At 45.8% G+C, this 18,739-nt stretch overlaps 1 protein-coding gene across 3 annotated transcripts in view; it reads left to right on the forward strand.

The window, feature by feature from the left end:
* Window positions 1–1,611: 1,611 nt before the first annotated feature.
* RAD23B (RAD23 homolog B, nucleotide excision repair protein) overlaps window positions 1,612–18,739 on the forward strand; it is a 44,303-nt gene continuing 27,175 nt past the window's right edge. For 2 of the 3 annotated variants that reach the window (XM_068423044.1, XM_068423042.1), the window contains exons 1-2: window positions 1,917–2,005; window positions 5,401–5,455. Coding sequence is in view for 1 of the 3 variants with exons in the window: in XM_068423041.1 (XP_068279142.1) it covers window positions 1,940–2,005 (66 nt within the window). In the remaining 2 variants the exon portion in view is untranslated. Of the gene's footprint in view, window positions 2,006–5,400; window positions 5,456–18,739 lie in introns of all 3 variants that reach the window. The other variant, XM_068423041.1, reaches the window with a different exon arrangement.

Here is an 18,739-nt window from a genome sequence, read left to right on the forward strand (position 1 = left end):
ACTACCAGCTGTGTGCGCAACACGTACACATTCATACGCTTCTGTAGCGAGAGGTGTCTCCCACTTGCCCTTTGTATTGCAATGCAGCCTGCTGGACCCTGCCCTGCTGCGTTGCTGGAAAAAACACTGTTATGAAGCCAAGCTTACGTAATAATGAGTTACAAGGTGTTTTTTGTTACAAACATTATGTTGACAATGTGGCAGAGTAGAACTACACAATACTAAGAAATTTGGGGTTTGATTACATTACAGTATTAAGTTAGCTTAACATCAGTGTCCTCTTTTGCAGACAGACAGCCACAGTTACAAAGAAAATGCACTGGGACATCCCACATGTACTGATGATAGAGGTTATAAGGAGCTGGGGCAGGGGTCTCTTTTAGCGGTACAGCTAGCTCAACTTTAAAGGCTATTTATAGCAGGGCTCTCTTTTCACTTCCTAAGGAGTACCAGGGGAAAAAGAGGTTAGTAAGTCATCAAGGTAAGCACTTAACTATTGAAACCAGCACTAGTGGAACTGAGGCACTATGTCGTCCCATCCACTGCACCTCCAGTTTCTGTGATAAGCAAGTAACCTCCTGGGCTCCCTATTTGTATGCATGGAATCAAAGTGAAGTGGAAATGATAATGCCAAAGAGATGACACAGACTTCAGGAAAAGCAGACAAACAACATACAAATGTTAGTTAGGGACAACTATGGCAGTGAATTAGTCTAAACTTTTGCAGTATGCGCATTATAAGGCTTGTCACAAATTTGAAATGACATTTGGTCTTCAAGGAGTTTGTCCTAGATGTAACAATATGTTGTTATCAACTTCTTGGAGGAAAGACTTTCACGATGCTGAACTGGAGATTTGCTGTGGTGACAGGTAAGCTTCCTTCCTGACGTGTCAGTTGAGGTCTCTGCGCACCTCTGCATTGAGGTCAACGCTGCTAACGAACTGCACCCATGTTGAACGGGCCCACCGTCTCATGGCATTGTTGTGGGGAAGAGACTGGCAAGGAAAGGTTATTACCCACTGTGCATACACCAGCCAACAGAGCAATCTGCACCCTTCAGTGTGCTGAGGCAAGGAGCTGGCTCACTCAGTGGCACAGCCACCTCACAATACACGTTCCTGTGAGCAGACACTGAACCACACCAGCTCGCAGCCACTGCGGACCAGCTGGATGGGCAGACAGATGCACGGCCTCAATGACCCGACACCACCCACAGCCACCCTGCAGGAGGCGGCTGCAGCCTTCAGGACCCCCTGCCCTCTATGAACATGTATGTATGTATTAATAAACTTGTAACAATAACTTATAAGCGAGGTATATACGTACACATACACAACCCTATTTCCCCCTAAGGCAGACCCTCCCTCAACCGCCCTCACCTCCGCGCCCCACGCCCGCCCGCCCGCCGCGCGGCTCCCCGCGCCTGCGCATTGCGGGGGCCTCAGATGGCACCGAGGTGCGGCTGGGCCGGTAACAAGGCGGTGGCGGGCAGATCAAGGGGGCCCACCCCGTCGGGCCGGCTGCGCATGCGCGCCCGTCCCCCCTCTGGGCGTGACTCTCCGGGCCCTTGGCGGGAGAGTGAGCGGCGGTGAGTCCGCGCAGGCGCACACAGTCTGCCCCGCCCCCTCCCGCGGGTGGCGGCGAACACTCGCCGCCCGTCCCCAACCCGTCTCCCCGCTGCCGCTGCTCTTCCTTCCCCACGCCGTCACCTGGGCCGCGGGGGCTGAGCGCCGGCTCCGCCCCGCTTCGCCCGCCGCCGCGCGGTGAGTGTTACGGGCGCCCCGGGGCCGCGCGGCACGGGGCGAGCCGTTGCTCCTCCTCCTGCTCCTCCCCCCTCCCCTTCTCTCCCTCCCTCTCCTCTCCCCAGCCTGTCTCGCTGCGCTGCGGGGGACGCGGCGGCAGGAGCGTGACCGCGACGGGCGGCCTGCAGCCGCCGCCATGCAGATCACACTGAAGACGCTGCAGCAGCAGACCTTTCGGATCGACATCGACCCCGAGGAGACGGTGCGGGCCCGCGCCGGGGGGGGGAGGCTGTGGGAGGGCCGCGGTCCGTTCCCTCCCGGGCTCGAGGCCTTGCTCCCTCTTCCCGGCGGAGAGAGCGCGGCCCGGGCGGCGGCCATGGGGAGAGCTGGTGGGGGGGGCAGCTTTCCCCTATCCAGGGGGCGAGAGGCGAGATGGGGAAAGGAGGAGGACAGACCCCTCCGTTGGGGGAGGGAGGGGCGGGCAGCGACTGCCTTGGGGGGCGGGTCGCTGGGGCCTCTGTGAGGGCCTGGGTTGTATGGGGTGGTGTGGTGAGCGCCCGGGAGGAGTTGCGGGGTGGGGGGGTGGGAGTTGTGAGCTCCGCCGTGGAGGAGAGGAGCGGGGCGCTTCAGCGTGGGGGCGCGGCGTGATGCAGACCCCTTTCCGGGAGTCGCGGGCCGTCGTGGGGTGACGGCTTTCCCTCGGGGTGCAGCGAGGTCTCCTGCTGGGTGCGAGTGACTTGTCGTGGCTGGAGGAAAGGGGTTGTTGTGGGCAGTCCCCCAGCGGGTGGGCTTTCATCCTTGGTTCGGAGGAGGGTGCGCCGAAGGGGGACAGGAGAATAGCTGGCGTCGTTGTACTCTGGAGGAGAGGAGCAAGAGAACTACAGGAAGCTACAGTTTTTCCTTTCATGAATACATGTTCCCGTAGCTGTGGATTAGTGGGTAATGGGGCAAAGTAGTAATCTCTGCTGTTCTATATAGGGAGTACTGGGAGTAGGTCATGACCTCTTGGGGGGGGGGGGGCGGTGGTGCAGCAGGAGGAAAATGTGGTGCTTGCTCTGTACGGACCCCGCCTAGAAAGGAAATGTCGGGAGAGTCGTAGGGCTCCTCTCTGCAGGCATGTGTACTTGAGAGGAGCCTTATGAGCGTTTGCTCTTAGATCCATCCCTGTACCCATAGACTAGTGTATACTGTGTTTGATGAAGGTGAGTGATTGTGGGGAGGCTTTATTGTTTTGCCTACAGCGTGAGCTGCAGTGATTAATCTGCGCTTAGGAGGTGAGGGAGTGTATGTGAGCTTCTGCTAACTGCTGTAGGGTGTGTGGTGGTGTCTCCTGCAGAGCAGGCGTTTGGCTGTGTGACGAGGTTTGTAATAGAGTTAGTTTCCCTTACTGGCAGGTTGCAGTGACTGTCCACCTCTGTACATAAGAGACTGGGTGGAGGGAGAGGACGTGTTTTGGTTGGAGGTGAATGTTTTCCTGAGGGAAATACAGCGTTCTGAGATGAGAGGCAGGGCCTTAAGTGAGTTTGCAGGGTTGAAAGTTGCCTTGTCACTTGCCTGAGCATGGATGGTTGTCTCTGATAGCCGAGTGCAGACATCCTTGTGGCCTTCTCTTGAAAGTTTTGGGGAGTTTAGTGTCTGAATGTGTGTCTGCAGCAGCCTTTCACGTGACATCTGGGGAGTGAAACTCTGGAAACTATGGAACATTGCCTCTGCTTTCGTAAAGTCTGTTGGTTTACCCTCTTCCACTGCCATCTTAAGAAAAAGGATGACAGTTAAAGTCGGACTAAGTTCATTTGGTTGAACAGTGTGACAGACTTTAGATGGCAAATGTCTAGCTGAAGCTTGTGTTAGGTACCTTAAAGGATTTAAAACAGTCTTTACTTGTTACTGAGAAAAGCTCCCTTTTCATCTTTTCTCCTGTTCTCTGTATTCAGTGAGGTCCTAGGAAATAAAATCAAGAATACGACTGAAGGAATGTTGCCATTCAGAACCCTCACCAGCTTATGAGACAGCAAAATGCATTAGCTAGAAATTGGATTATGGGGAATTAGACTGCACTTTCTGTTAATAAATGTAGTTGCTAGAGTAGCTCAGTAACTGAATGCTTCTCATGAGCGTAATACTTAAGGTTTTGGCTAGGAATGGGTGCTAAGATAGAAGAAATGTGGGTAGGATTTGAGGAGAACTTTGTTTTAAAGTGAGCAGGGTGAAGCCTTGATTTTATTAGCTGCAGAGGTGTGGAGGTGAAAAATGTATTTAAATTGCCTTGGTCTACTTTTTAGAAAATTATGAAGAAATTCATGTTGAAAATGTTGTAAATTGTAGAACTAAATAAAGAGAAGAACACTTTTGAGCCTTCAGTTAGAAACCAAATCTGTTAAAACTGGAAAATGCTTCAAAATATAATGTTAAGCAAGTGTTTCACAAGTATACGTTTGAAAGTTCTCAGTCTGATTGTGAAAAATATTAATTTTATCTAAGTGCGCAGGTTTCTTAGATTACTTTTCTAACAACTTGAAACAAATGTGTTTGTTTTGCGGAGTTCAGGAAACATTACTTTTAGTCTTTGAACTATATGTGTGTGTTTCTCTGCTAGAGGTAGGCTTGTTTACTTGGAGCTGTGCCCTATGCTGTGACTAGGCCAAAAATCATGTAGTTGTGATAGGCCCAGAAAACTTGTTGCTCTAAAATTGGATTCTGGTTCTAGCAATTTCTCCCCTTATTCTAAATACAAAATTAATCTGAAGAGACGTGATGTTACAGTACAAGGTAGCATCCTAACAAGAGTTCACACTTGTAAATGAAAGCTGTCATTAATAGTAAGGAATATTTAAACAAGCATTCCAGTGAGAATTTGAAGCAGCACACTTCTTAATAACTAACAAGGCTTGTTACAGCTTTTACACAAGCAACTGATTTTTTTTTCCCTGCTTTATCGGACAGATGAATTTTTAAAGTTCAAAACATGCTTTTAATAATATGACTTTAGTTTTGGTTTAGTTGTGTTTTAAAGTATTGGCCCACTGAGTATTTTGACTGAATTAAAATTAGACTTGAAGTGTGGAGTATTCTTGTTTGTGAAAGTGCTAGACAGAGACTATCAAATATTTTGACTGGCTGAAAAAGTTGAAAAGATTTAGCCTCAGGCCTTATTATTTGCAAAGGCTTGTCATATGGAGAAATTTTTGTAGACATGGCTGTTTTTGTTATGTTTTGGGGGAAAAACCTCTAGAGTGCACCGGAATCAACTCACTGTGCTCTGTAGAGACGTGGATTTACCCGTTGTAATCATTCTAGTGTTCTGAGTGGGCAGTTCAGTACTTGAGCATTCAGACTTAACCAGGATAAATAAAAATGTACGTTTATCTACACGAGCTGCTGCTTGTGTTTGTTGGCTGTCTGTGGGAGAGTAGATACATTAAGAGTTGTGTTAGGAGCGAATAATAAGTCGTGTCTGAACTGATGCAGACCTGTGTAGTCACATCTGTTGTCTGAGGTGACAGTGATGGCATTGTAGGCTTCTAAATCTAGCGCTTCTGTTGTATTTATCACTATGTAGGCATGAAATAAGCTTTTAAAAAATCACAACAAACATTCCTAACTTGCTCTGAAAGTGAAATACCAGTTGAAAGCAAGTCTGCCATGTTTCTTTTTCAGCTTCCCTGTGCTCTTAACCTAAAAACCTGATTGTCAAAATGCAGAGAAGAGCAAGGTATATTCAGCATGTCAGTAGTCTTTTGGCTGCGGTCTCTGTGTCACCTAATACGGGCTTTCACATTTCACTGTTTCGCCCCAGTGTTCGAACACCCAGGAAATGCCTGCTTGTTTAACACAGTGTCAACAGGACACTTAGTTGTGGAAGTTTGAACTTCTGTGTGTTCTGGTGCATCCTTAGTATGTTTATGGTTTATCCTTAAACATATGTATGGAGATTTTTTGGTGCTAACATTACGCCCCTTTGCTGCTGGAAGCTGGTGGTTTTTAAGCTTAGCAATTTAGGCTAGATACTAACCGAAGCTGTGTTAAATGTGTGGGGCGTGTGCTTCAGCATAAGCGAAGCAGGATCAAAAGGACATGTAATAAGGAAAAAGTAAGGTTTGGCATATATTTCATTTTTCCAGATAAAGAGGGTATACTGCAGGGAAAAAGAGATACTACTCTCATTTTTGAAAAGATGATATCATAGCAAAGAATTTGTGTTTTCTGATTTGTAGGAGGTATAAAAAACATTTTGACTTTGTAACAACAAGGAGGTGGTACATATACAGGAGATACTTTTTAATACGTACATGAGGGGCATCTGTGATAAAATGACAAGCTGCTTTCATTCTCTTCAGAGTGCGGTGATAAATTTCTAAATTAGTGCAGACTGTCATCTGAATGGATAGAGTGTGATTTGTGAACCCCTATGAAAGTGAATACTGTGAACCCACAGAATTTTATCAGTTACGTCTGTGTGTATCTGTTCAGCGTATTGAGAGCTATACTAAAGCATCTAATAAAAAAAGGAGATGAATATTGAAAGCTTATGTAATTTTAAAGCATACTTTGCATCAATTCTTGTTCTGTCCGGGGCTAGGAAAAATGCATGGAAATAAATAATGGGTTGTTGTGAAAGGTATCGGTCATATTTCCTAGAGCTCTCCTGGTAAACTGTGTGTTTCTGTTGCAAAAACACCACCTGATCTAGCAGCATTAGTGAAGAATAAGGGTTAACACAATTCAATATAAAAGTGAACGAATTGTAAGTAGTAGTACATTTATCTCATAAGAAAGTTATTTTTTTTATTATATAAGAAGGTATAAAAGTAATAGTTTTGCTGAATTTGTGGTTTATTGTATTTGTCGGAAGAATTAACTTTAGAAACAGTTCTGCAAGACCCAGAGAATATTGCTGGGTTAAACGGTAAAATCTGACTTTGAGGCTTGTAACCTATGAGGAAGTGTGAACTTAACTCTGACAACCTCCTTCCTACATGTGTTTCAGTGTAGGTTAATCCTGCAGCAGTTGCTGGTAAGAGGATTGTTTTTATATTTCCCTGAGAGTTTATAATCTTAGTGGTGAGAGGAAAAGTGCTCTCATGGTCCTGTTCAAAATCCAGAAAGGTTGAAGATGTCTTTCTGTCTTAAGTCCTGGTATTTTTGTCTAATTCTTCTTTGATTTTACAGCAGTATCTTTCTCCTCTTCCAGAGGATTGTTCTGGTGTCCTTGCATCTCCTAGGATTTTATTGGTGAGTGTATGTACTTGCACAGTCAGAGGAGGTGTGAATTTGAAGGGCTTGTACTTGCTGCTTGAGGTTTGATAGATGACTCTGCAAAAAGGGTAGCTTCGGAGATTGCCAGAATAAGTGTGTCAGGGAATATTTGCATTTTTGGCGTTATTTTTATACTTTCTTTGCAGAATGTAGACATTTAAGTTATGTTCTCTGATAATTAATTCATGTTTATTTTATTAACTGGGATTTTGCTAGTGCTTTTCTTCGGTAGCAGTCTTTTTCCCTGTTTCCTGGTTAGAGTTAGAATTTTCAAGCCAGGGAAGTTGTTCTAATTTGTGGCTGAAGAAAGCTAGGCTTTCACATATTCAGGAATATTTTCCTTAAATTCGAATGAGTGTTCTGATATAATTTCCAAAGAACTTTGGGGAGGATGACACATATTCTTTAAAATTTAATAAAGGAAATGTTAGGATAGCACAAATTATGAATACAACTAATTTTATTCGTATTAGAATATGCTTTTACCTGTTAGCCATTTTTCAAATGCATTGGCTCTATGACCATAATTTTACAACAGTTTTATTTGGAATGTTCTTATCCAGTTCTTTATCTTAGCTGTCAGCAAGAAAAAGTTACCTTTGTACTTCTAATAATTTGTCAATATTATGTGCTGTATTTCTGAACAATCCAAACTTTCTTAGACCACCATTCCCAAGGTGGCCAGTGAACTGTGAAGTTAAATGTACAGGCTGTATGCACTTAACGGATAGCTCTGTACATAATTGTGTCTTATATTTAAAGTCTGTTTTGTAGGTATGATTGGTAAGCAAAGATACCTGTCCTTGATATGGATAACAACAGGCTGGAAGGTGTTCCTTTTGGAACTTGTGGGGAGTGGAGAGTGCATGTTAATTGAAGAATAATATGAGCAGATGACCATGCTACTCTCTACAGGCTCATTGCTGCCCATGTTCATACAAGGGCATGTTCACTGGTAAACCTTTTGATAGTGTTTTCATTGTATTTCTGAAACGTAGGAAAATACTTTATTGAAGGGAAATTTGTACGGCTATGTAAACTTACAGGACTGAAGGATATGGCTGCCAATGTCCTCTCCCACCAAGGTTTGTATCTTTGGTCACTGTTCCAGGCAGGATACTTGGATGGAGTGGACTCACTAAAACAAATCACTTTTTATTTTACAGGGTATGCAGAAGTGCAGCATGTCTTATCTAGGCCCTTAAGGGCCAGACAGGAGGTCTCAGCCGCTCTCCTCTGCATGCTGCCCTCCAGGGAGCATCAAATGAACGTGAAAAGAAGAGGAAAAGGCTTGTGACTGCTAGAAGCATACTGAGTCGAGTGTGGTTTGAAGGCTAACTGACTCTAGTTGTCCCTGTCTCTGGGGAGAGAACAGAACTGGGGCTGAAATCCTTATCCCCGTCCCCCCAGCTTGAATGTCTGAGCTTCATGCCTTGTATTTCTAACTTGTTTTTTATTTGGTTATCTAAATGAAGGCCATTAATGCATATCTAAATAAAACTTGTTTTACTCTTCCAACTGGTTTGTCAGTATGCAGTATTGGGAAAGTTTTTTTTTTGAAGTGTCTTTTTATAATGACTTAAAATGTCTTGTCAATTTTGTTCATACACAAACCACTGTATTGCTTTTACACTCCTTGTAGATCAGTTAGTGGAGAATATCCTTGTAAAAATTATCTGGAGGGTTGTTTATGCTAATCAACATGATCATGGAAGGGTCATCACTCAGACAATGTAAGCTTTCTCCTTAAAACAAGCAAGTTTGTTGCTTCGTTAGCTGGTTTATTGTCTGATACAACTGTATTGTCCTCAGCTGACTTTGAACAGTGTCTATATCACAGAATCAACCAGTTTGGAAGAGACCTCAGGGATCATCGAGTCCAACCGTTGCCCTGACACCACCATGTCGACTAGACCATGGCACTAAGTGCCATGTCCAGTCTTTTCTTAAACACCTCCAGAGATGGTGACTCCACCACCTCCCTGGGCAGCCCATTCCAATGTCTAATAACCCTTTCTGAAAAGAAATTCTTCCTAATTTCCAACCTGAACCTCCCCTGGTGAAGCTTGAGGCTGTGTCCTCTTGTCCTATCGCTAGTTGCCCGGGAGAAGAGGCCATCTCCCACTTCACTACAACCTCCCTTCAGGTAGTTGTAGACTGCAATAAGGTCACCTCTGAGCCTCCTCTTCTTCAGGCTAAACAACCCCAGCTCCCTCAGCCGTTCCTCGTAGGTCACACCCTCCAGACCCTTCACCAGCTTGGTCGCCCTCTTCTGGACTCTCTCCAACACCTCAACATCTTTCTTGAAGTGCGGGACCCAGAACTGGACACAGTATTCAAGGTGTGGCCTCACCAGTGCCGAGTACGGAGGGACTATCACTTCCCTAGCCCGGCTGACTACCCTATTCCTAATAGAGGCCAGGATGCCATTTGCCTTCTTGGCCACCTGGGCACATTGCTGGCTCATGTTTAGCCGGCTGTGGATCAGCACCCCCAGGTCTCTTTCTGCTGGGCCGCTTCCTAACCACTCTTCCCCCAGCCTGTAGCGCTGCGTGGGGTTGTTGTGGCCGAAGTGTAAGACCCGGCACTTGTTCTTGTTGAACCTCATGCCGTTGGTCTCGGCCCATCTATCTAACGTGTCCAGATCCCTCTGTAGGGCCTTCCTACCCTCCAGCAGATTGACACTGCCACCCAGCTTGGTGTCATCTGCAAATTTGCTGAGGGTGCACTCAATCCCTACGTCTAGGTCATCTATAAAGATATTGAACAGCACCAGCCCCAGAACTGAGCCCCGGGGAACACCGCTAGTGACCGGCTGCCAGTTGGACTTTGCCCCATTCACCACCACTCTCTGGGCTTGGCCATCCAGCCAGTTTTTAACCCATCGAAGAGTCCACCCATCCAAGCCCCGGGCAGACAGTTTGTCTAGGAGGATGCTGTGGGACAGTGTCGAATGCCTTACTGAAGTCTAGATAGACTACATCCACAGCCCTGCCCTCATCTACTAAGCGGGTCACTTGGTCATAGAAGGAGATCAGGTTGGTCAAGCAGGACCTGCCTTTCATGAATCCATGTTGGCTGGCCCCGATGCCCCGATTGTCCTGCATGTGCCGTGTAATGGCACTCAGGATGATCTGTTCCATCACCTTGCCTGGCAGCGAGGTCAGGCTGACAGGCCTGTAGTTCCCTGGATCATCCTTCCAACCCTTCTTGTAGATGGGCGTTACATTTGCTAATTTCCAGTCAGCTGCAACTTCTCCAGTTAACCAGGACTGCTGGTAGATAATCGAGAGTGGTTTGGCAAGTTCATTTGCCAGTTCCTTCATTACTCTGGGGTGAATCCCATCCGGGCCCATAGCCTTGTGGGTGTCCAACTGGCACAGCAGTATAATGTGTGGTATAATGGCAGTATAATGTGTGGTAAATATGTTTTCAAGGTCAGTGGAAGGGAAAACTTGGGAATATTAAGCTTAAGTTCTAAACAGAAGTGTTTAGATTAGCATGTCCTCTCTCAAGGACGAGGAGGAGAGCAAAGCCCTTTGGACTGAAAGCTTTCATCTTGTCTAAATGATTACTTTTCCCAAAGTCTGGGAGAAACCTTTTAGTCTGTTACAGAAGAGATGGAGATTGGTAGAGAATTATAAGGTAGATTTAAAAAACCCCTGTGCTCGGAGTCTCTTCTCAAGAAGAGAAACAGTTCAACTGTGGGTAGGTTGGTACCGAAGATCTTTTGGAGTTAATCTTGGGATCCATCTCTTCATAGTCCTTTTATTAATGTGATGATAATTTGATGATTTTGAGTACAAATCAATAGAAACATGATGGAATAGAAGAACATGAAGTTTAACGTTTGTACTTGGCTGACTGGTTGGGGGTCGGTCTTTAGAAATGGTTGTCAAATGAGCAGCATAGATTAATGAGTTGGATTCACTGAAGAATGAAGCCCTGAAGCTGGAACTTCCAGTAAGAGTAGTGATGCTGCTCTACTACGTGTGTGCTGGCCACCTGTTCCCAAGGGGAATGAATTTCCACCAGAGCGGGTAGAGGAAAGAGGTGCTAGGAGGGTATGGAAGACTGAGACTCCCATGTAAAAGGAAGCTAAAGGCCCTGGCTAGCTTAGCTCACAAGCTGGGAGAAAGATTTGATAATGCTGTATAAATATTTGACAGTGGTAAGCAACATGAGAGGTGGGAAGGCTATTTGTGCTTGAATTATAACATCAGCATAAGAATAAATGAGTATTAGTAGTCCATGAATTAATTTGTGCTGGAAATCAGGAAAAGGCGTCCAACATCAGAATAAACTTTGTAGCAGCCTTGTGGTAGAAGAAGCAGCAAATGACCTTACTTGTCTTTAGGTGAAGGTAGATCAGATTCCCGATGAAGATTGTAATGTGGAGGGTGGGTATGTGGCTTGATGTCAGAAGAGGTTCTTTTTAGTTTTAGATGCAGTTTCTCTGTAGATCTCAAGAAACCCAGAAATTTATCTTGCCTGTGTTGTACAGCCTGTGTAATTATAAATTAAAATTGATGGAAGTATACTGTTCACTTTTTTTTATAAGGAATTATGAAATGTGTCTTTGAATCAACAGGTTTTTTTTTCTTTTCTGTTTTAGTATGGTTGTATAGGGTAGGAGCAATGGAAATTGGTGTGTGAGAGGGAAGGGAGGGAGTTTGCTCAAGGTACTGAACTATGGGAACTACTTGCCTAGGTGCATGCCCTGCTTGCTTAGCTGGCTAAAATAGCTGTAGGGAACAACTGGGTGACTTAGCACTAGCAGTTTCCTGTAACCCATTCTTAGGATGCCCAGTGGGATGCAGTTAGGGACCAGTATTTATTTGTGAGACCTCAGTTTTTCAGTTAGGAATCAATCAGCTCTGACTCTTAATTAAACAGATTGCATGGCATCTATCTTGAGGACATTGTGTTCAGTACAGTCTCTGAGTGGCAGGGAGAGTTTCACATCTAAATTCATAGCGGGCAGAAGAAGATCATCTTGTCTTATAGGCTGGCCACTGTAGTGTGTAAGTATGCTGTTTCTGCATCTTTAGGGTAAGTGTTTCCAGATGAATTGATGCTCATTCTTAAAGGTGGTGTTGTAAAGTATGGGTTCCCTTTATTCTGCTGCGAGATTTGTTAGGGCAGAAGAAAAATGGGATTCTCTGAGGACTGAAATGTTTTGAACTCTGATCAGGTGGAATAAAACTAGGTAGCTTGGAGGTTTGGTTTATGGATCTGTACTTTTGAGAAAAATATTTCATAATGTTATGGATGCAGAGGTTCACTGTATATCTTAAACCTGCTTTCTAAGTTTGACAGATCAGTGTGCTGGGTGTGCTTTCCTGAAATTAATTTTCACTTAATAACCCTGAACTGATGGTGATGCTGTAGTCTGGATTCTAAGCGACCTAATTTTCTAGAGGAAAAGTTTAGGGTCTTGCTCTTTTCAGCAGCTGGAGGATGCAGCTGCCTTTCTGAAGAGCAATGAGAGAGCTTCTCTTTTTTCTTTCCTTGAAAAAGGAGCATTTACAGTTCTAAATGAAGATGGCTCAGACTGCTGTGTCTGATGACACATAGGTTGTTTAGGGAGTGCTCTTATGTATTCTTTTCTGTTGGCAGAATTAAGGGCATGAGTATCTTCTCGTTAGTGGGTGTAAGGTCTTCAGGTCACTCCAGTTAGAACTACAAGAGGAAATTTTTTGCCACTAGCATGTTACTGTTAAATTGGATGTATCTGATGTTATCTTTTCCTTTTTTATTCTGAGAATTAGTATTGTAGCCTCAGCAAATGAAGTGTTTCTGGCCTCTTAGGCTAGGCAGTGATGAAAGCCAAAAGAACAGGCAGGCACTGTTTATAAAAACTTAGTTTAGCCTGAGTGTTTCTTGAACTTCTGCCTCTGACAGGAAAATGCTGATGTCTGCAGCTGACTGCATTCTTTTGTAGATTCAAGCTGTAGTAGTTAAGAGTTGGCTTAGGTAGAAGTCTTTTTCATTTGCTCCTTTGAATAGCTATGATCTTTCGTATTTGAAAGAAATCCGCTTATGTTAATTACTGTTCTGTACGAAACAGTGTTCTGTATTAAACAATGTTCTGAAATGTATTTTCTGGAAGTTACTTGACTATTTTGTATATTTTCAGTTTTATAGGAACAACTTGAACTACATTACAGAATTTTTAATTAATAATTTGGAGCTCATGATGCGTTAAGTTACTGTTAATCACCATAACACATTAAATATCTTTGAATGGCAAAAGTTCACAATAGAGTGAATGTCCATTTAAATTAGAGGCCTATGTTAATGATCTTTGCCTTTGCAAGTGGCAATGTGTCTATGGATACAGTTAGCAAAATACTGTAAATTAGCTGAGCTATGTTAAGCTTAAATTTGTTTCAGATTTTTGTAAACTACTAGCTGGAGAAATGTGTCTGAGCACTGAAGTAATTTGTGTTTGAATGTAGTGTATGATCTGTTCTTAAACTGATTGACATATATGGCAAGTACAGAGAATAAAGAAGACCAGTACTGAAAATTGTAATGGCCTTTTCTCTTCAGCATTTCCAGTTTTTTCAAATTCCTTTGAGAAGCTAGTCATGGCCACTGTATTGATAGGCCTTAGCTAAAGATTCCTTCTGTTCTTTGAGGAGCAAAAGTGTAGTTTGTTCCTGTGTTCAGTACCACTGTGGTTCGTGACCCCTGGCTGTGGAGGACTTGTGGGGATGCCTGGGACCAAGTTTGCACAGCTGGAGTCACCATGCTGCAAACAAAGGCAGATGGCACCACCAACTCGGCACTCTGCTCCTCCTGACTGCTTGCAGCCCTGCTCCTGGCAGAAAGCAAAGGGGAAGCAGAGATGACTGCTTTCACATAGCTTCATAGTGTTATTTGCATTAATAAGAACTACTTCACCAAGGCAATAAATACAAACTCCTTCACATGGATGCAGTTATTGCGTAGTAATTAATGTATGTGTTTAGTCTGTCCTGACCTAAACCACAACATCAATAAAAATAATGTCAGGAGCGGGATCCAAAGTGGGTTTTTGGACTGTGGCAAGGGGACTTTACAGCTGAAGTGCGGTCTCTTGAACATCCACGAGGCTGAGACTGCCTGTGGCTGCTGAGTTATTTTTCCTGGGAGTGATCTTGTGGAACCTGAGGGTTCATGCTCAGGTGTGAGTCTAGCAGGCAGTGCACACAGTACTCAAGCTGGAGCTTGTGTGTTAATAGTGTATATAGGATAACAGTAATGCATCGGTAAGTTAACATTAACTCCTACTTTATATAGGCCAGCATAAGCTGCATGTAGTAGAAGCTGAATTCAGTCTCACTAAAGGAAGCTGTAAACCTCATGATGTTGTAATGAGACTTACCTTTGCATCTTGGGCATTGTCTTTTTTGATACAAGGACATTGAGTGTTTAACATTGCTATTGTGGAAATAAGTAATGATGCCCCTTTGATACCTCAACTGCCTGACCTCTTAGAAGGAGTGTTAGTAGCAGAACTACAGGTATCACTTTGATTAGTGCTGGCTGCAACTCAAATGGAGCACTGATTACAATACTGGACCAACAGATTCGTTTTGTCCTGTACATGGTCCTGTCAAAGAACTGGAAAGTTAAGGGGTGATTGCATGAATTCATTCACCCTTCAACAGCCATGTCTAACCCATGTGTGAAAACCCAATGGATATTGCAGATTAACTGTGTACTGTTGAGGTTCGAATATGAGGTAGCACCACCCTCCAGTGCGGCAGTACCAGATGTGCTAGAAGTATGGTATAAACTTGAAGCTGAGGGGAGCTGCTTTGGAGTCAGCCCGATACGCAGCAGAGCGGCAGATCTTGGCATGCAGTGAGGTTTCCTGAGGCAGGGAAACGCCAGGGCAGCAGAGAGACCTGCCAGGAGACGGCAGCTCTCACCAAAGACCCCAACAAGGCCTGGGCGTTGTCAGAGCAACCATGGCAACCCATGCACCTACAAAAAGCAGCCAAGGGAGCACGAGAGACCAAGAGTGCTGCCAACAGACAGGGCAGCCAGGACGTGGCGTGGCAGTTTGCACAGGAGGGCATGCAGGAAGGGCATTGTCACCCTACCAGCTCAAGAGGTGAGTTCAGTTGATGGTCATCACCCTCTCAGAAGGAGCTTAGCTATGGTGTCCATCTGGCAGAAAGCTATGTCCTCTGCACTCGCCAGAAGGGATGCGGCAGCCCAGACAGAGCTGCCATGAAAACAGGCAGCCATCCAGGTCTCAAGCTGCAGGGTGTGCCAGAGCCTTTCACTGGTAACGGACAGCAGTAGTGAGAATAGCATTGTGAGATGTTACCAAGTGGACTATTGGACTATCTGCTCAGCCTGGTAGCAGAGCTATGAGAGGAAGTAGAAAGGTTAAGGAGCATCAGGGAGTCTGAAAAAGAGACAGACTAGTGGAACCGTGCTCTGCCCTCCCTGAGACAGAAACAGGACCAGCCATCAAAAAAAAAAAAAACAAAACCAAAAAAACAACATCAAGGGGATCCTGTATCCTCCCCCTACCAGGCAGAAGGAAGTAGCTTAAACGAAAGGAGTGAATGGAGGCAAGTCCGTGCTCAGAGTGGCAGGTGAACCCCCTCCTTGCCTACGTTGCCTTCCCATGTGCCTCTGTACAACAGGTACAAGGCTCTGGATGTAGAAAGTCAGTCAATTGATGATGTGGATGATGGTCCATCTATACCAGAAGTGTTGCCAAGGTCAGAAACATTCCCTGTATCACAACCACCTCCATGAGGAACAAAAGGTGGGTTATAGTTGTAGGTGACTCCATTCTGAGGGGAACAGAGGGACCAATATGTTGGACAGACCCTCCTCTTAGGGAAGTCTGCTGCCTTCCTAGGGCCTGGGTTAAGGATTATGCTAGGAAACTTACTAGCCTGGTGCAGTCTTCAGACTATTACCCATTATTGCTCTTCCATGTGGATGGCAGTGAAGCTGCAATATGTACTCCAGGGGCAGTCAAAAGAGACTTAAGGCCTTCGGATGGTTGGTAAGGAAATCTGGAGCACAGGTGTTTTTTTCTCTGTCCTTCCAGTTGCAAGCAGCGACACTGGAAGAAGCAGATGGACCCACTCTATTAATACATGGCTCTGTGGCTGGTGTCACTGCCACAGTGTTGGGTTTTTCAATAATGTGATGGTCTACATGGCACCAGGCCTGCTGGCATTGGATGGGATTCACCTTTCTCAAAGGGGGAAGAAGGTCTTTGCTCACAAGGTAGTGGGGCTCATTGACTAGACTTGAAGGGGGAGGAGGGTAATACCAGCCTTGCTCATGACAAGCTGTGGGGTGACACGCCAAGGTTAGAGGACAGGGTGCTAGCAAGGGCCTTCAGCCAGTTGCTCTTGAGATGTCTTGGGTACACTGGAGCACACTTTGAAAGAGGACAGTGCCTCAGGTCACTTGCAGGACATCAATCACACTGTAATATGGGGAAGCACTGCTCACGAGGTGGAGAGCGAAGGCAAATTGATCATTGGAATTTTACTGTTAGTATTTTAGTACAGTAAATATCTTAACTCCTTCGCATGGATCCAATTATTGTGTAGTAATTAACACATATATTTATTGTTTCCTGACCTAAAGGAACACAGAATCACAGAATCAACCAGGTTGGAAGAGACCTCTGGGATCATCGAGTCCGACCATTGCCCTGACACCACCAAGTCAACTAGACTATGGCACTAAGTGCCATGTCCAGTCTTTTCTTAAACACCTCCAGAGATGGTGACTCCACCACCTCCCTGGGCAGCCCATTCCAATGTCTACTAACCCTTTCTGAGAAGAAATTCTTCCTAATGTCCAACTTGAACCTCCCCTGGCAAAGCTTGAGGCTGTGTCCTCTTGTTCTATCGCTAGTTGCCTGGGAGAAGAGGCCGACTCCCACTCCATTACAACCTCCCTTCAGGTAGTTGTAGACTGCAATAAGGTCACCTCTGAGCCTCCTCTTCTCCAGGCTAAACAACCCCAGCTCCCTAAGCCGTTCCTCGTAGGTCACACCCTCCAGAGCCTTCACCAGCTTGGTCGCCCTCTTCTGGACTCTCTCCAACACCTCAACATCTTTCTTGAAGTGCGGGACCCAGAACTGGACACAGTATTCAAGGTGTGGCCTCACCAGTGCCGAGTACGGAGGGACTATCACTTCCCTAGCCCGGCTGACTACCCTATTCCTAATAGAGGCCAGGATGCCATTTGCCTTCTTGGCCACCTGGGCACACTGCCGGCTCATGTTTAGCCGGCTGTGGATCAGCACCCCCAGGTCTCTTTCTGCTGGGCCGCTCTCTAACCACTCTTCCTCCAGCCTGTAGCGCTGCGTGGGGTTGTTGTGGCCGAAGTGTAAGACCCGGCACTTTTTCTTGTTGAACCTCATGCCGTTGGTCTCGGCCCATCTATCTAACGTGTCCAGATCCTTCTGTAGGGCCTTCCTACCCTCCAGCAGATCGACGCTGCCACCCAGCTTGGTGTCATCTGCGAATTTACGGAGGGTGCACTCAATCCCTATGTCTAGGTCATCTATAAAGATATTGAACAGCACCAGCCCCAGAACTGAGCCCTGGGGAACACCGCTAGTGACCGGCCGCCAGTTGGACTTTGCCCCATTCGCCACCACTCTCTGGGCTCGGCCATCCAGCCAGTTTTTAACCCATCGAAGAGTCCACCCATCCAAGCCCCGGGCAGACAGTTTGTCTAGGAGGATGCTGTGGGAGACAGTGTCAAATGCCTTACTGAAGTCTAGATAGACTACATCCACAGCCCTGCCCTCATCCACGAAGCGGGTCACTTTGTCATAGAAGGAGATCAGGTTGGTCAAGCAGGACCTGCCTTTCATGAATCCATGTTGGCTGGCCCCGATGCCCCGGTTGTCCTGCATGTGCCGTGTAATGGCACTCAGGATGATCTGTTCCATCACCTTGCCTGGCACCGAGGTCAGGCTGACAGGCCTATAGTTCCCTGGATCAAGGCCTATAGTTCACTGGATCATCCTTCCGACCCTTCTTGTAGATGGGCGTTACATTTGCTAATTTCCAGTCAGCTGGAACTTCTCCAGTTAACCAGGACTGCTGGTAGATAATCGAGAGTGGTTTGGCAAGTTCATTTGCCAGTTCCTTCGTTACTCTGGGGTGAATCCCATCTGGGCCCATAGCCTTGTGGGTGTCCAACTGGCACAGCAGGTCACTAACCGTCTCCTCCTGGATTACGGGAGGTTCACACAGCCTCCTGTCCCTAACTTCAGGCTCTGGGGGCCGAGTCTCCTGAGGACAACCGGTCCTGACATTAAAGACCGAGGCAAAGAAGGCATTGAGCACCTCTGCCTTTTCCTCATCCCCTGACACTACACTACCCTCCTCATTCAGCAAGTGGTGGAGGCTCTCCTTGACCTTCCTTTTGCTGTTGATGTATTTGTAAAAGCTTTTTTTTGTTATCTTTGACTGTAGTAGCCAAATCAAGCTCTAATTGAGCTTTGGCCCTTCTAATCTTCTCCCTACATGACCTGGCAACATCCCTATAGACCTCCCGAGTTACCCGACCCTTCTTCCAGAGCAAATAGGTTCTCTTTTTTTCCTTAAGTTGTAGCCTAAGTTCTCTGTTTAACCAGACCGGTCTTTTTCCCCGACGGCTTGTCTTCCTACACACCAGGACAGCCTGCTCCTGAATATTTAGCAATTCCCTTTTGAAGCACGTCCAGCCTTCCTGGACTCCTTTGCCC

This window comes from Nyctibius grandis, chromosome Z, assembly GCF_013368605.1.
Source record: "Nyctibius grandis isolate bNycGra1 chromosome Z, bNycGra1.pri, whole genome shotgun sequence".
NCBI classification, from domain to species: domain Eukaryota; kingdom Metazoa; phylum Chordata; class Aves; order Nyctibiiformes; family Nyctibiidae; genus Nyctibius; species Nyctibius grandis.